The 17,578-nt window shown below is 42.0% G+C and overlaps 1 protein-coding gene across 13 annotated transcripts in view; it reads left to right on the top strand.

The window, feature by feature from the left end:
* Nucleotides 1–17,578, top strand: part of LOC141766908 (uncharacterized) — a 155,341-nt gene that overhangs the window by 93,579 nt on the left and 44,184 nt on the right. For 3 of the 13 annotated variants that reach the window (XM_074634079.1, XM_074634081.1, XM_074634078.1), the window contains exons 12-19: nucleotides 654–711; nucleotides 5,939–6,042; nucleotides 7,819–8,005; nucleotides 11,397–11,664; nucleotides 13,849–13,908; nucleotides 15,964–16,023; nucleotides 16,171–16,336; nucleotides 17,186–17,297. In XM_074634079.1, the coding sequence (XP_074490180.1) occupies nucleotides 654–711; nucleotides 5,939–6,042; nucleotides 7,819–8,005; nucleotides 11,397–11,664; nucleotides 13,849–13,908; nucleotides 15,964–16,023; nucleotides 16,171–16,336; nucleotides 17,186–17,297 (1,015 nt within the window). The remainder of the gene's footprint in view (nucleotides 1–653; nucleotides 712–5,938; nucleotides 6,043–7,818; nucleotides 8,006–11,396; nucleotides 11,665–13,848; nucleotides 13,909–15,963; nucleotides 16,024–16,170; nucleotides 16,337–17,185; nucleotides 17,298–17,578) is intronic. The other 10 variants (XM_074634091.1, XM_074634090.1, XM_074634088.1 and 7 more) reach the window with 10 other exon arrangements.

The following is a 17,578-nucleotide window of genomic DNA, read 5'->3' as shown; positions in this document are numbered from 1 at the left end:
CAATCACACAACTAAATATGAGGTCACTCTGATGGCTCGGCCCGCAGGAGTTACACAACAGACCAGTGGGGACTTTAAAATCCATTACTTACTGGAAGCACATGTCCTGTTGTTAATATCCAACGTGTATATATATATATATATATATATATATATGAGCTGAACCCCTTCTACGTTTCTCTGACATCACACTGGACTGGCTGTGTCTGCTTGCAGGGGTGGAACAGTCATTTGCTTGTGACTCGTGCGCGTGCATCAGTGAGTGTGTGTCTGAGAGTGTGTATCTGAGAGTGTGGCGGTTCCTCAGATACATGTTGATATGCCCACACAAACATGTGAGACACACGCACACACACACACACACACAGGGCACACTGCTTGTGTGGGTGGGGGAGTTGTCAGCAGTCAGATGTGAAGCCAGTGGGTGTGACGAGATCATTTTAATATTGATGAGACGCTGAGAACACTGCGAGGAGTTCTGCATAGAACCAGCAGATGATTGTTTGGGCTGGTATCTGAACGGAGAAAACCGGTGCTACAAAGAAACCCTTTGAAAACATACTCCAAACAATGAAATGACCTTAATCTGAATGTACCCGTTCTGTTCATCAGAGAAATGATTCTCATCTTCCTCTTTTTCCTTCTTCTCTTAGATCCAGAGGGAGAGGGATGTGTTCTGTCCTGAACCCGACACGGTGTCAACATGTACAGGTAAGCTCTCAATCCACTGACACGTACTTTGAAACACACGTGCACACCAGAGTTTGACCAGTTTAAGTGATGCTTGTCTCAGTATGTGAAGGAAATTATTGAATGAATGATTTTAGATACCGACAGTAAGTATTGTGGTGTTTCTGAAGGAAACTACAAACATCACGACAGAGTAGGCCTCAATCTGCCAACAGAACACAGAGGTCAAGTTAAAGGTCATCAACCCATTCTCACTTCCCGCCGTTTGTTAAGTGCCGCTCGGCATCGGAAACCAACGCACAGAGGCATTCTTCTTCTTCTTCTAGCTTTCAAATAGCTCCGATGTAAACCTACCAGCGGCATTATTTGACGGTCGGAGCAGTGCCGTAGTATTAATAGAGTGAGAGTCCGTTCAGGGCGGGTGGGAGTGGTGGTGGACGGGTCCAACAAACAAGACTTTCAACCAGGAGGCAGCTGTTTGTGACCCATGTGAAACTGAAAGTAACGTCGACTTATTTTGTCACGTCAGTCTTTAGTCACGTGACTCGTCGGCATCGTCAGTCCCGTGAGTCGCTAGTCAGTGAAGTTAACGTCAACCACGTCCGTTTCCTAACCCTGACTAAGTGGTTGTGTTGCCTAAACCTAACTTCCTGTGAAAATGGAAGTTTATTTTGAAAGGATACTATTCATGTAACGAGACACGCCGTCCCCGGTCCGTCCAAAAGTAACGCAAGAGGGGTATCCCGTGCGTCGCTCTGACCAAGCGGCCCAGCCGCACAGCAGTTCATGAAATAGTCTCAAAATTGAATGTATTGATTTGTGTACATAGACATTATGGTCCACACAAAATCAATTTAAATGTAATTCATATAATTGTGAACCGGAAAGTACAAAGAGCAGCAAACACCGCGTAGGGAGCCCAGGAGACCGGTGTTTGTGTCCTGTGTGAAACCATAAATCAGAGTTGAAGTCGTGCTGAGCGTCACGAAAAAAAGGGAAATTTGTGTCAATGTAAACGAATCAAATAGATTAAATTTCGTGACTGTTTTACAAACTGCCATGAGACCGTGTTGGACCAAGCGGTGCTATCTGTGGAGTTGGGGCGGAGAATACGTTGAGGTGCAATGTGTAAAATCTGGCCATACGAAGAAGTAGATCTGCCCCGAGGGCTTGTCACGTTGAAGGTTCAGTTTATTAGGTCCGTTTATGTTTTAATCGTTTGTTTACTGGATTAAATCCAAAGTGGCAGAATTGAGAAAACGTTTTATTATCTCATTGGCGTAAAGCTGTCTCTCCTCTACCAAACTCAACTAAAACAAACCATGGAGATTACAAGGCTGGATTAAATGAAAGGAGACCCTGCATGAAAATAAACTGACATTACAATCTCAACTGCTCAGGCCGTGTCCATCTTAAATATTTCAGGTTGCATTGTGTTGGATGGAGCCGTTTACATGCAGAGATACTTTATATCTACTGATGAAGTAGGAACAGTTGGCTGCCTAAAAGTGTCAAACTGTTCCTTTAAACTGATGTTTCAGAACACTGTGTGTACTGTTTCTGATGCACGCATGTAACACACCTCGAACACTCCGATTTGTCTGCATAAATATAGAACGTATTTTGTATAATGAATCAAAAGCAATCAGAACTTTGTGTGGTTATAAACAGTTTATATATAAAACAGTAAAACAGTCTGGTGCTGACACGATCAAGTAACCAGGAGATCTGATATACGGAAGCCTTGAGAGGCAAGTTGAGAAAAACTTATGACTCAGAACAGGTGAAAAGAAAGTTCCTTAAATTTTTTTTTTCATCTGTGACACAGGTGGAAGAAAAAACATTTTGCAAGGTGAAAAAAGGTTTTGCCAGGATCATTTTTCTAAAAAATAAAATTTCACCTGACTTTTTTTTTTCAGCCTGTTGGTAATGGCATACTTATTTGTTCAAATAGCAGGCAGTAGCACATACTGATTGAGTATGTAATATGCAGTGTGCTCGTTTTTGAGCACAGCCATAGACCTTCTAGTTGAAGACTGTATAATAAAAGTGAAACAGAAAAGTAAATCCTGATTATTAGGGCTGTCAAAGTTAACACGATAATAACACGATAATAACACGATAATAACACACTAACGCAAATTTGTTTTAACACCAATTTTTAGGTTGTAGCAGTTCAGTTTTAAAGCTAGACTGAAGATACTGGTATCATATGAAACTATAAAACCTGATGAATCCATCGGTACCAACCATGCCATACTTAGTCATACTACTTGCTTATTGCAAAGGACGCTGAGTAACGCTCCAAATTACGTTTAATTTTGGCGAAGAAAAACTGGCAGGTCCCTTGACCTCTGACCTCCAGATCAGTGAATGTAAATGGGTTCTATGGGTACCCACGAGTCTCCCCTTTCAGACATGCCCACTTTATGATAATCACATGCAGTTTGGGGCAAGTCATAGTCAAGTCAGCACACTGACACACTGACAACTGTTATTGCCTGTTGGGCTGCATTTTGCCATGTTATGATTGGAGCATATTGTTTTATGCTAAATGCAGTACCTGTGAGGGTTTCTGGACAATATTTGTCATTGTGTTGTGTTGTTAATTGATTTACAATAATAAATATATACATACATTTGCATAAAGCAGCATATATGTCCACTCCCATGTTGATAAGAGGATTAAATACTTCACAAATCTCCCTTTAAGGTACATTTAGAACAGATAAAAAATGTGAGATTAATTTGGGATTAATCACGATTCAATAATCGAATCGATTGCCAGCCCTAATAAATACATTTTTATGTGGGTGTACCTTTACCAAATAAAGTGAAGACAATATCCTAGAACACAGGAGCAGCATGCATTAAGTGCTGTTGACGGGTGACAGGCTTCAATTCAATTCAATTCAATTTATTTTCCGTACACCATAGTTTAGAGACCCAACAGGATCCACCACGCGCACTGTGGCCAGGAAAAACTCCCCGATTACTGGGAAGAAACCTGGAGCAGAACCGGGCTCTGGGTGGGAGGCCATCTGCCGAGACCGGCTGGGGGGATAGAGAGAGAGAGAGATAGAGAGAGAGGGAGAGAGAGGGAAGCAGCCACAATAGTAGCCCAGCAGCTGTAATAACTAATACAAGTAGGACTAATAACACAAAACCAATAGTAGTGGATGTAAAAGAGTGATAGTACAACTATTGGAATTGATATCATTGGGTCGTCCTCAGACGGGATTTCAAGCGGAGCTTCCAGCTATCTCAGTCCTCCATACATCTGGCTAGCTCGCCAGCACTGTCCAGCATCTCTCCTTGGCTTGGCTCTATGACTGCAGTGCACCACTGGATCCCCTCTTAAGCCTCTTATCACACTGCACTACCAAAATACCACACCAGCACATCTGTACCAGAGCCCTCAAACTGTCCACTAACAGGCGGACTGCTGGAGCAGCTCCTGGGGCCGTACGTCAGGGTTACCTAACCCATTAAATACAGGGGCACATATTCTGGTACATATTAATAAGCTAGACAACATGGCTGGCTGATATGTAAGTTATCTTTGAGGTGTCCCAATAAACCATAGATTGATGGATGGATTGATGGATGGATGGATGGATGGATGTACGGACGGACGGACAGACAGACAGATGGATAGATAAATAGATATATAGATAAATAGACGGATGGATAGATAAATAGATAAATAGATGGATGGATGGATGGATAGATAAATAGATGGATGGATGGATAGATAAGTAGATAGATAGATAGATAAATAGATGGATGGATCGATAAATAGATGGATGGATGGATGGATAGATAGATAGATAAATAGATGGATGGATGGATAAATAGATAAATAGATGGATGGATGGATAGATAAATAGATAAATAGATAGATAGATAGATAAATAGATGGATGGATGGATAAATAGATAAATAGATGGATGGATTGATAAATAAATAGATAAATAGATAGATAAATAGATAAATAGATGGATGGATTGATAGATAAATAGATAGATAGATAGATAGATAGATAGATAGATAGATAGATAGATAGATAAATGGATGGATGGATGGATGGATGGATGGATGGATGGATGGATGGATGGATGGATGGATGGATAGATAGATAGATAGATAGATAAATGGATGGATGGATAGATAGATAGATCGATAAATAGATGGATGGATGGATGGATAGATAAATAGATGGATGGATGGGTGGATAGATAGTTAGATAAATAGATGGATGGATGGATGGATAGATGGATGGATGGATAGATAGATAGATAGATGGATGGATGGATGGATGGATAGATAGATGATGGATGGATAGATAGATGGATGGATGGATGGATAGATAGATGGATGGATGGATGGATAGATAGATAAATAGATGGATGGATGGATAGATAGATAGATGGATGGATGGATAGATAGATGGATGGATAGATGGATGGATGGATAGATAGATAGATAGATAGATGGATGGATGGATAGATAGATAAATAGATAAATAGATGGATGGATAGATAGATAGATGGATGGATGGATGGATGGATGGATGGATGGATGGATGGATGGATGGATGGATAGATAGATGTACTTTATTGAATGAAATGCAAAGGGACAGTAAATAAAATGTACATATCAACACTAGATCTAAATATATATCTATATGCAAAGTATGCAAGTTACAATGTTTTGTTTTTAAATAAAGATGAAATGAGGTGGTAAACCAATGACTGCAGGTGCCAACCAGAAGGGAGTGTGGTTGATACGTGATCATCACTGTTAGAAAGTCGAAATTCAGACACCAGTTACGCCTACATCAACATCACAGTGTCATTTCAGCTCATGGTCAGATCTAGACTGATAGATCAACAACCTTTTTAATGCAACTTCTTTAGTTTCATGTAATGTTGTAATGATGTCACTTTAGCATCACAGCATGCAGTAACCATGTAACAGACATTGTGTTCAGCAGGCCTGCTGACTGTCTCACACACACACACTCAGGCTGCTTCTCTGTGGTTTGGGTGATATGAGGTCAACTTCCTGTCTCGGTGGATTGCAACCAGCGCTGCAATAAGCTATTTGCTCAGACACGGCAGCGCCTCTTCTATTGAAGAACAACATGTTATATCTTTCACTCCCTTACCTGGATCGCTGACCCAGCCAGGTGTTCTGGTCTCTGTCTCGTCTCACCACTGTCCCCTCCTCCTCTTTTTCTTTCCAGACGTCCATCCACACAGAGAGGAGTGTGTGTCCGTGTGTTTGCTGCACAGAGACAAAGACAGTGTGAAAGTCAGCGCACAACTGGATGACAGTGTCTTTAAAAAGGTACGAAACACACACACACACACACACACACACACACACACACTCTCCTGGTTAAGACCTTACATTCAGATCTCCGGTGGTACTGCACATAAACACTGGTGTCAGATGGTTGTACGTCAGCACAGCAGCTGACATTCGTAACGCTCTTTGTTCATGTCCGGGTCAGAAATAACAGTCCCGGTTCCCTCGCGTCCTGGAAAACCCGGAAAACAGCTGACCAATTTTCCAGACATTGAAAACACATGGAAAATGTGGAAAATCTTGTGTTGTCCTGGGAAATGATTTCAACATTCTCCTATTTTCCTTAAGCTAAGAATGAACTGCTAGGCTAGAGCTGGAAATAAAGAGATAAAGAGATGAAAGGGCTAAGTTATGTCCAGGATCATATTAACGTTCAAATGCTACTTTATAGACGAGTATTTTTGTCATGTTGTGTGAACACACCCCAAAGTCACATCATCAAAGAGTATCGAAACGTATGACGTCCCACACCAACATACATGGACGTACTGAGGAGAGATGCTGGACAGTGCTGGCGAGCTAGCCAGATTTATGGTGGACTGAGACAGCTGGAAGCTCCGCTTGAAATCCCGTCTGAGGACGACCCAATGATATCAATTCCAATAGTTGCTCTATATGTAAAGCGTCTTGAGATAACTTCTGTTGTGATTTGACGCTATATAAAAATAAATTGAATTGAAAAAATTTGATCAGAGTTCACAAGTTTCGCGAGCAGTGATTGACAGCTGCTTAGAGACTGCTCGGCTCTGATTGGCTATTTTCTCCACAGATTACCTGTCTCATGCGCTACTGTCAGGATATAGAGACAGCTTTATAAAAATAACTTTTAATCACATTTGCTCAAACCAACTGCAGCTTTAAGGTAAACTGGACCACAAAATGAGATTAATCTTCACAGCGATAGCTTCACAATAAAGTGAAGTGCTGTACATCATCTGCAGCTGTGTTTGCATTATTCTAAGATCAATTTATCTCTAACTTTCTAAGCATGTAAGAGATGATTTCATAGATAAGTTATAACAATGGACTGCATGTCTTTTATATCAGCTAGATCATCACTGAAAATGTCCTGGGAAATGATTCTATTTGATGATAGAAAGGAGCAGGAACCCTGAACAGTGCTGCTGCTGCCTTCTGCCTTTTCTAAAATGAAGCAGGATGGGAGAAGGTCTGGTGAAAGGAGGGTTACACAGCAGACAGAAAACACTGTTCCCTCTACAGCTTGGCAGGAATCAGAGGAAAACCAGATGACTGGCTGTTCCACACTGCATGGACAGTAACGAGGGCGATATGTGGTCCCAGAGAGTGTAGATAAAGACACATAGTCCTCACACCAGATCAAAGATCAATAGTAATAACATTTATTGAACAATTTGATGTTCATGAAAGCTGTGTGCATGCAGAGAGACAGTTTGAAGGGTTCAGAGTGGGATCAGTGCAGCGCCGTGTGACTCACATGTTCTGGAAGAGGCCTTTTCCACTGACTTTTCTCACAGTCCTGCGACTCCATAGACCACATGTGGCTATGTGCTGTTTCCCCCAGAACCTTGTCTTACAGAATCCTTTCAAATCTGAGTTTTTTTTTTTGTTTTTTATTAAAGGGACTGTTTGTAACGTTTTACAGGTATAAATCTACCGGGTCGGCGCTCGCATATGCGCGCTCGCATATGCGCGCTCGCATATGCGCGCTCGCATATGCGCGCTCGCATATGCTCTGCTGAATGTTTTTCTCTGATGTCTTCTTTCGCTCTCTAGCCGAAGGATCCTCCCCCCTGCGTTGGACACAGGGACAGAGGGGTGCGTGTCTCCTCGTCCTCTACAGACGATGCATTGACAGAGGGAGCGCTCAGTCCCACTGAGGGGGCTTTGTCAGTGGGCACACCTGACGCTGTGGCCCCTCGGAGCTCCAGACTGTCCTGGAAGTCCGAAACAGAGGACAGAGGTATTATATTATATATATATATATATATAAACTGGAAAAACAAAGTTTGGAAACTTGTGTTTGGTTGATTATTTCTCTGTTATTCCAATGCTAATGGTCATTGTATTTTACATCGTTGGTAAGCCTGTTTATTTACCTTCACAATGATGTCCAACTTGTAAGGATAATGCATTTGTGGGATGAGCAGCACAGCTGATTATGTGGGTAGCGCCCAAGAAAAATTTGCCAAAATGCTCCGTCAATGGTAAACAGTGTATTCTCCTGTTGGTGTTGACTCTTGTTTTGAGTTGTCTGGTGGATTGGATGATTGAACTCTCTATCAGTAACAAGGAACAAACAAGACATATTGGCTATTTTACACTTTATTCATTTAATACACCGTCAGGAGCCTCAGTAGCGGTGGAAGATCCATACACAGCCACAACAGCCTAGCACCTCCTCCTCATGCTGGTCACCAACCTGGTCACACGTTGCTGTGGGATGGCGTTCCATTCCTCAACCAGGATTGGTTGCAAGTCAGCCAGCGTGGTTGTGTTGGTCACTCTAACACGTACAGCACGCCCAAGCTGATCCCACAAGTGTTGAATTGGGTTGAGGTGTGGACTCTCGGCAGGCCGTTCCATTCTCTCTACTCCCACATTGTGGAGGTAGTCTGTGATAACCCTGGCTCTGTGGGGGCGAGCGTTGTCATCTTGGAGGATGAAGTTAGGTCCCAGATTGTGGAGATATGGGATCGCCACTGGCTGCAGAATCTCATCCCGATATCTCCCTGCATTGAGATGGCCTTCAATGATGACAAGCCTTGTTTTGCCAGTGAGGGAGATGCCGCCCCACACCATGACACTGCCCCCACCAAAAGCTGTTACTCCATGGGTGCAACAATCAGCATAGCGTTCTCCACGTCATCTCCATACTTTGACCCTGCCATCCAACTTTCACAGACAGAACCTGGACTCATCACTGAACATGACATTCCCCCACATGCTCAGGTTCCATTGTCTGTGTTGTCGACACCAGCGCAAACGGGCCTGATGGTGAAGGGCAGTCATTGCAGGCTTCCTGGTAGCCTTATGAGAATACACTGTTTACCATTGGCAGAGCATTTTGGAACATTTTTCTTGGGCGCTACCCACATAATCAGCTGTGCTGCTCATCCCACAAATGCATGATCCTTACAAGTTGGACATCATTGTGAAGGTAAATAAACAGGCTTTCCAACCATGTAAAATACAATGACCATTAGCATTGTGACAACAGAGAAATAATCCACCAAACACAAGTTTCCAAACTTTGTTTTTCCAGTATATATATATTATAGTATATTCTGAGCTTTCAAGTTTACTGTAAAGGCAGTCTGAAGGCAGGAAGCAGAAAGATGTTAATGACTAAAAAATGTTAAACCGGGTTTTATTTTATTTTTATAAGTGATGTATTTGTATATTTCAACACATTTTGGTATTTCAGTTAAAATTTGTAAAAACTGAAAACTGTCAGCTTTACATCCCTCATAGTTTCAATTAAATGAGATTAAAGTGTCAATCCGTAAGATTTCAGTCCTGTTTACTGGTGGTAACAGCTAATGCGGTTTAAAGAGGACCTATCATGCTCGTTTTCAGGTTCATACTTGTATTTTTGGTTTCTACTAATTAATGTTCAAAGAACGCTTTCTCATACCGGCTGTGCTGCAGTTCCTCTTTTCACCCTCTGTCTGAGTGGAGGTGTTTGGAGGTGTGTCACCTGCAGCTCTTCATCTAACAGCTCAGTGTGTCTGCTAATTCTTCTTCCATTACTGCTCGCAATATTTCAAACTGATCCGCTGTCAAAAAATGACAAAAATGTCCGTCGTCTTGTTGCATATGCAGATTAGCGATAGCGGTCGGTGTCAAGCTCACTGACAAACATGTTGCATTTCCTGCGACTACTTCATTATAAAAGTCAACTCATGTTTTGCCAGTTAAATTTTTGAATATGAAGCTGCAGCAGTAGGAAACGTTGGGTCTCCATTAGTAGTAACTTAAAACAGTGTGAATGTCGCCACACACACCCAGTTCATTATACTGCAAATATACAGTATATACATTTATATCACAATACTTTCATTAGAGGGCTCAATCGCCATTGTGTTACCTCATTCGGCAATAGATAGTTAATTAATCTTCAAGATTATTATGTTAAAATGAGCTATTGTTTTATTATTATCTGACTAACTCGTAATTACAGTGTGATGCACCCATAATACAATTTTTTCCCATTCATTCTTTATATTTCTATGCTTGTAACCAGTGTCTGAAATTAGCACCCGCCACCCGCCGAATGCGTGTAAATTGTTGGCATTGGCAGGTGAAATCATCAGGACACCTGCCACTTTGGCAGGCAGGTAAAACACTAGAGATGAGATTAGAGAACCGTAGTTGTCCGCTTTCTTGGCATCTCAAGCCTCCGTGACCATCGATTCCTCTTATTGATGCTTTCCCACAGTTATGCTGCACAATGACGCATACGCACGCCGTATCATGTTTCAGTTTATTTTGGATATTTGGATATATATTGAATATTGAATGACATCAGATCTAAAATGTTATTCCTTCATTTAGTGCAGAGATTTCAAAAGTGGGAGATAAAATTTCTGAGTGGCAGAAAAAAAAATACTCACCTGCCACAGTGGCAGGAAGTGAAAAAAGTTCATTTCAGACCCTGACCCTGCATCTCCTTAATTATTTTACATTTACAGTACATATACTTTGTCCATTTTCATTTTATTTTATTTTACTATGTTTGTATATGTAGTATACATAATTTGTATATATATTTATTTTACTATGTATACTGAGAGGCGAAGTCCCTCCCCCTCCGGTGGACCCCATGGGACCTTATATCAGAAGAAATATGCCACTTTCTTGCCTTGAAAAATATTTTTTTTAAATGTACAAACATGAAAAAAATATCGTTCATGTTTTTCTGAAATAAGGTCCCATGTTGGTCCACAGGAAGGGGCAGAAGTTCTGTCTGATATGTTCCTTCTACAATAACGAGGCAAAGAACACCAAATGATTTATCAGAAGCTGCTACTTTAGAATAAATATTTCATGTGAACCTTAAACTGTATCTATAAAGTAATCCTGTTTCGTGTCTGTCACACAACCTCACTATACATTCAGTTCATCTAACAAGGGAAGGTGATGTGGGGGTCCTGATGGTCCAGGGGTCAGGGTGCCGACTATGAACCGCAGCCCCGGTTCACATCGGGCTGAGGACCGCCCCTCATGTCCTGTCATCTCTCTACTGTCACTATCTAATAAATGCATAGATGTCCCAAAAGAAATCCAGATGTTGTCCATAAGAGTCACAGTGGGTAATAGTTTTGTATTTCTGTTCTGAATCCCAGGAGGAGGAGGAGGAGGAGGAGGAGGAGGAGGAGGAGGAGGAGGAGGAGGAGGAGGAAGAGGAAGAGGAGGAGGAGGAGGAGGAGGAGGAGGAGGAGGAGGAGGAGGAGGAGGAGGAGAAGAAGAAGAAGAAGAGAAAAAAGACCAGCTCTCAGAAAATCCTGTCTCGTCTGCCATCCTGCGAGCCTCCATCCGGCCCTTGTCTCCGTTCCGTCGGCACAGCTGGGAGCCGGGCAGGAACAACGCCGCTGCAGATATTGACATCACACGGCGCAGGTACTGGGTGTCCAACTAAATCTGGCTATCAGCATCCTGACAGGCTTTTGCATCACATTTTAGTGGATACAGTTCCCATTGTCGTGTGAGCTTCTTGCAGCGTGTTTCTCTATTGGGTTGTGTTTTCTGTGTTGGCAGAGCCTTGAGCTCTCAGGGCCAACGTAAGGAAGTGACCATAAACTATGAGTCAGCACACTCAGCTCAGCGCATGACAGTAACTGATCAGGCTCACACATCACATGTTGGCCTCACAGGGATTCATTAAAACAGAACATATGAGGGGGATGTCAGGACATGTCATAGGCAAACGGTTAATTCAGTGACAGTCAGATGTGCAGGTAGCTGGTTAAAGTTAGTTTAATGTGAACTAGTTGATATAAAAGCATCAGAACAAACATCCACACATCACTCAACAGACCAGGATTACAGACAATACCCTAAATCGTCAGACTTATTGGACCCATGCTATAACTGCTCTAGACTAGTAGGTGTTCATCAGACTCATCAACATCATATTCTCATTTCCTAACTGAAGTGCTGCAGACAGACAGTTTGAAAGAGAAACACTACAAAAGGACCTCAACGTTTGTTTGTTTTCTTAATTACATCCAATAATGTGTGGATGTATTGGGTCAGTGGAAACTGTTTTTAACTCCCTGAGACCTGCAGGCGATCCAGACCAACTTTACTGTCTTTCAGAGGCTGTAGCAGGTTCAGTTTTAGTGGTACAGTGAAGATACAGATATCACATGACACTAGAAAACCTGAGAGATCCCAGGGTGTGCCATGCTAGCGTGTCCTGAAGGAGGATAAATAATGCTGCAAACTTATGCAAAATGTTGGTGAGGAAAAACTGCCATGTCCATTTCCAAAGGGGTCCCTTGACCTCTGACCTCCAGATATGTGAATGAAAATGGGTTCTATGGGTACCCACGAGTCTGCCCTTTACAGACATGCCCACTTTATGACAGTGGTGCAGCGGTTAGCACTGTTGCCTCACAGCTAGAGGGTCGCAGGTCCAAACCCGGCTTGGGGTATCAAGTAAATTGGGTGACACTGTAAAGCTGAGACTCTTGTGGATCCAATGAGCCCAACTGTATTCATGTGTGATGATGTTAGTCCCCATAAGAGACATTTCATTGACCTCTCTGTATAAAATGACCTGTGGTGACCTCTAGGATAATCACAGCCTCATGAAACTTTACAGCCACAAACTAGAGACCTAGAGCATTCAGAGGATGGATGGATCAGACTAGAGACCTAGAGCATTCAGAGGATGGATGGATCAAACTAGAGACCTAGAGCATTCAGAGGATGGATGGATCAGACTAGAGACCTAGAGCATTCAGAGGATGGATGGATCAAACTAGAGACCTAGAGCATTCAGAGGATGGATGGCTTTCCTAGCTACATTAACAATAAGGGGGTTTCTGAGCAGTTTACACAACAGATGTTCTCGCCATTCAATCAAAGAAAAATGCAGAAATCTCCAAATGTCAAAAGTATGTGATCCCAAATCACAGCATGGCTTTTTCTACCGTGTTCCTCGAGGTCTTGGTGTCTTAATGTGGTATTTTGGAGGGATTATTGATCAGTTTGATCAATTCTCCAGTGGTAAAAAATGGTTATATTTAGCACCAAATCTGTGTAACAAATGGTTTCAACCCCAAAAACTGCTGCAACAACTTATGAGAGATAATAGAGCATGGGGATGACCATCATATACTTCTATCATCATGTTCTAAGCCCTTATACACTTTCACTATTTATTTTGATTATTAATTCATGTTTATTTCTATTTTATGTCTAGAACAGCTTGACCCACAGTGCTGAGCTGCATCTCAAATTAATCTTCAGGTTCCAGCTTTCAGATGATGTACACCACTTCTATGTGACATCTACTGTTGACCTGCTATCTCCCCCTAAAGACCGCCTGTATCCCCCTAAAGAAGACTAAAACAGGTCTATTGTGGGTCTCAGAGGGTTAATGGCTTTAACATGAACCTGCTCCATGTAAACAATGATACCAGCGAAAACAGCAGACCAGTGTTACCTGTTAAGTTCAGTACTGAGGATCTAAAACGAACACGTATTGTCACTGACAGTAGCTTCAAACAACATACGCCTCTTTCGGTCCATCCCTCCCTCTCCTCCCACTAACAGTCCATCTGTCCCTTCTTTCAGCTCGTTGAAGAGTCTGTCAGGAGAGGTGCAGAGAGCCAAGCCCCCCCTCCACAGGAGAAGGTACGCCTTCATCCGTCACCTGCTTCACCCACGCCTCACTCTGCCTCTTCACATGTCTACAATCTTCTTTTTACTGCTGTATTTTGTGTGTTTAAGCCAAAAGACCGGCCATAGATGCAGTATGTCAGTGAGTCACTGTCCAGGCCCTTGAACACGAGCCAGCCAGTCAGTCAGCTCCAGATTCAATGAGCTCTTTCAAGCTCACATTAGTCATTAATGACCAGAGCAGACACTGTCTGAAAGACAAGAATGTAGAAATGATGACATTCTTAGACCTTCTGTGTGTGTGCTTCATTTGTACCACACTGAATAACAAAGTGAGTCCAGCAGTCTTTAGTAACTATATCTGAAGCTCTCAAACACATTATATACAGTATATACAGTATATACAGTATATACAGTATATATATAGATATCATTATTCTCCTTCATAGCTGTCAAGCCAGTTTAACATTCCTGTCTTTTATAACTGGAGCGCAGTGATTCAGTCATCTTTCCAGCCTCAGACTGCTCACATGATATGAAGTCTACACACATACACACACAGACACACACACACACACACACACACACACACACACACACACACACACACACACACTCTCTCTCACACACTCCCAGTACCATGCACAGTGGAAAAGAGTCATTAATGGAATAAAAGAAGTTGCTCCTCACCATCTGGTAGGACTGAGACAGGGAGCTGAAGTGATTCAGTCCAGCTGATCAACACCTCAGCAGCTGGAGACAAACATCTGTTTGCATCAAGTCGACCTGTTGAATCGGTTTCACAGCCGTCCCTCTTCGTTTCTCTGCAGCACAGACGAGCATTACATTAAAGAGGACTTATTATACTTATTTTCAGGTGCATACTTGTATTTTGGGTTTCTACTAGAACATGTTGACTAGGTCTGGGACGATTCCCCTCTCCTGGTTCGATACTATCAACATACTTTGGTGCCGATTCGATATGTATCGTGTATGTATCGTGATTTTTAAGTGTTATTCGATATTGCGATTTTTGTTAACTTCTTTAACACTAGACCCTGAGAAATAGTTGAATCATACACTTCTAGGGACTTTGTAAAGTCTCTAAATAAATCCAGTAAGAATGTTTGATTTTCAGCATGTATGTAGTCAGAGATGTCCTGAAGTCAAATATATCAGGATCATTGTCAGGAATTATTTATTACATATTTTCCAGCAACCACAAAATCAAAGAATAAAGACATTTCCCTCACAGATTAGTGGTATTTTCTTTTTAATTTATAAGGGACATGTAATGTTTTATACTTCTGGTGAATTTAATCCATCAATCTGATTTCCATAGATGTATTTTGTAGATACAGTTCCCTTTGTTAACACCTTATTTTGAAAAGCGGACGTAGTCCCACGTGTCTACTTCCTCTAACTTCTCCAAGGTGGTCTCTAGCTCTCCCATCAGCTCCGTTCTCTTTATCCATCCATGGTCAGCTCCATCGGGGCCGTTTCAATGCAGAGAACATAAATGTCAGTATCTGGGTGCTGTACAGTCGTAGCGTCGGCCCATTTGACCACGGAGATGAGAGCGAAGGCCGGCTCCACCGCCACGTTACTGCCATACGATAATGTTTCCTGTCCGTGACAGAGTTAGCATGTAGCTTTAGCCGTGATGTCTAGCTCTGCTTTTCCTGCAATGTGTGAAACCCAAAGTGTTTCCATCCTTTACTGGATGTGTAGTGTTTACCACACTGGATTTAACATGGGAGGGTGCAGGTCGTATCCACGAAGACCCTCCAACGTTTTAGACTTTCTAGTTTCGGCTCGCTGAGGTTTGTTTTGGTTGACGGATACGGAGCGGATATGACGTCAAGTAACTCTTTTGTTTGAGAATCACTGGTTCAGACACATCTCTGTCATCATAATACCACCATCATTCATCTCACTAGATTTAAAACATCCTTTCATCAAATATCTAACCATCTCTCTCTTTCTGTCGCACATCTCTCCTCTTTCTTTTCCATGTTTTCACATCTTCCATCATCCACCATTCATCCCTCTATCTTTTCATTCTTCCAGTATGAGTTGGTGTCCATCCAACCTGCGTCGTCCTGATCAGGAGCAAATAGACAACAGAAGGTAATCAGCATAGGTCAATAAGACTAATAAATGTTTCCCTCAGAGGTCAAAGGGTTAGCTAAAGTGTAGAAGCAGTTCTGCTGCACAGCACAACAACATGTAAAAGGTCATGATAGTTATCATGCTTGTGTTGTCTCCCTGCACCAGCTACAGCCTGGAGGGTCTGGAGGTGGAGAGGGGAGCGGTCCGGCCTCAGTGTCCCAGCCTCAGTTATCAGGAGGAGAGGACTGCAGGAAGAAGCCAGGAGAGAGGCTCGCTGGTTTCTCTCACTGAGGAGGAGCAGGAAGGAGACGGAAGCAGCATCGATAGACAGGTGTGTGTGTGTGTGTGTGTGTGTGTGTGTGTGTGTGTGTGTGTGTGTGTGTGTGTGTGTGTGTGTGTGTGTGTGTGTGTGTGTGTGTGTGTGTGTGTGTGTGTGTGTGTGTGTGTGCGCGCGTGCAGCAGCTCAGCTGTAGCTCCAACATTCAAGCATTGTAAGCATTCATACACTCCCTGAAATAAAAGTGTTCAGGATCTGGGATGCTTCTGTCGGATTCAGATTCTCTACCGGACTTCAAATCCTTTTCAGTTACTTCCCAAAGAAGACAGCCTTCAGAATTCGATGTGAATAGTTTCACTCATTCTTTTACTTTCATTGGCTACCTTGGACACCATTATATTTGATGTTCTGGGTCATTTGAACTAAAGCTGGGTATTTTCCATTCATATCGGATTCCATTGTTTCCAGTCTGAGTTCCTGTTTGTCCCCCATATGATCCTGGTTTCTGACACCATTATCTTCTCTTTTTGGATGCTTAGACATAAAACAATAATTGTTTATTACAGAAAGGTACAATTATTAAATGATTCTTTGATTCGTTCTACTAATCTTAGCATAAATTAAGATGCAATTTATTTTCCACCCTTCCTGGTCATGTTGGCTTTTCAGAATAAAAGTTATTGTTATTGTTATTGTATACACAATAATTTCCCAGATCAAGAATACAAATTATGAATACAAATGATCTATATCTACAATAACTGATAACTAATAATATAGACACAATTATTTCCCAGTTATTATTGTATATCATTATTTTATTATGTTATGTTATTTATATATATATATATATATATAATATTGATATAATAACATTATTTTCCCCTTGTGTGTGTTTTTTAGCCATCACATCATCAGGTACTGTCAGTGACAAACAGCTGTCCTGTCATGTTCCATCACCAAACCCTCACCAAATCCATCTCCATGGTTACCATCAATCACCGCGATATAGATGGTGAGTTTCTGTTCATCAACAATCTCCGCTTTTCTTTCCTCATCATTTATTCAGTCCTGTTGCCCTCCCGTCGTGTTGAAGTTGTACTCTTGAACTTGTGCAATAAGATTGTTCTTTTACCTTCCTGTTCATGCTGCCACATCCCATCGATACCCTTTAGTGAGCGGATGTCCTCGATCAAAGCGACGAATCAGATTCTCCCTCAGTATCTCCCCGCTCCTCCCCAAAAATAGACGCTTCTTTTCTATTGGCTCTTCCTCCAGTGATGAGGAGGAGGAGGA

This window comes from Sebastes fasciatus, chromosome 4 (genome assembly GCF_043250625.1).
Source record: "Sebastes fasciatus isolate fSebFas1 chromosome 4, fSebFas1.pri, whole genome shotgun sequence".
NCBI lineage: Eukaryota > Metazoa > Chordata > Actinopteri > Perciformes > Sebastidae > Sebastes > Sebastes fasciatus.
Note: the sequence above shows the minus strand (reverse complement) of the source record. Positions and strands in the feature narration are given on the sequence as shown.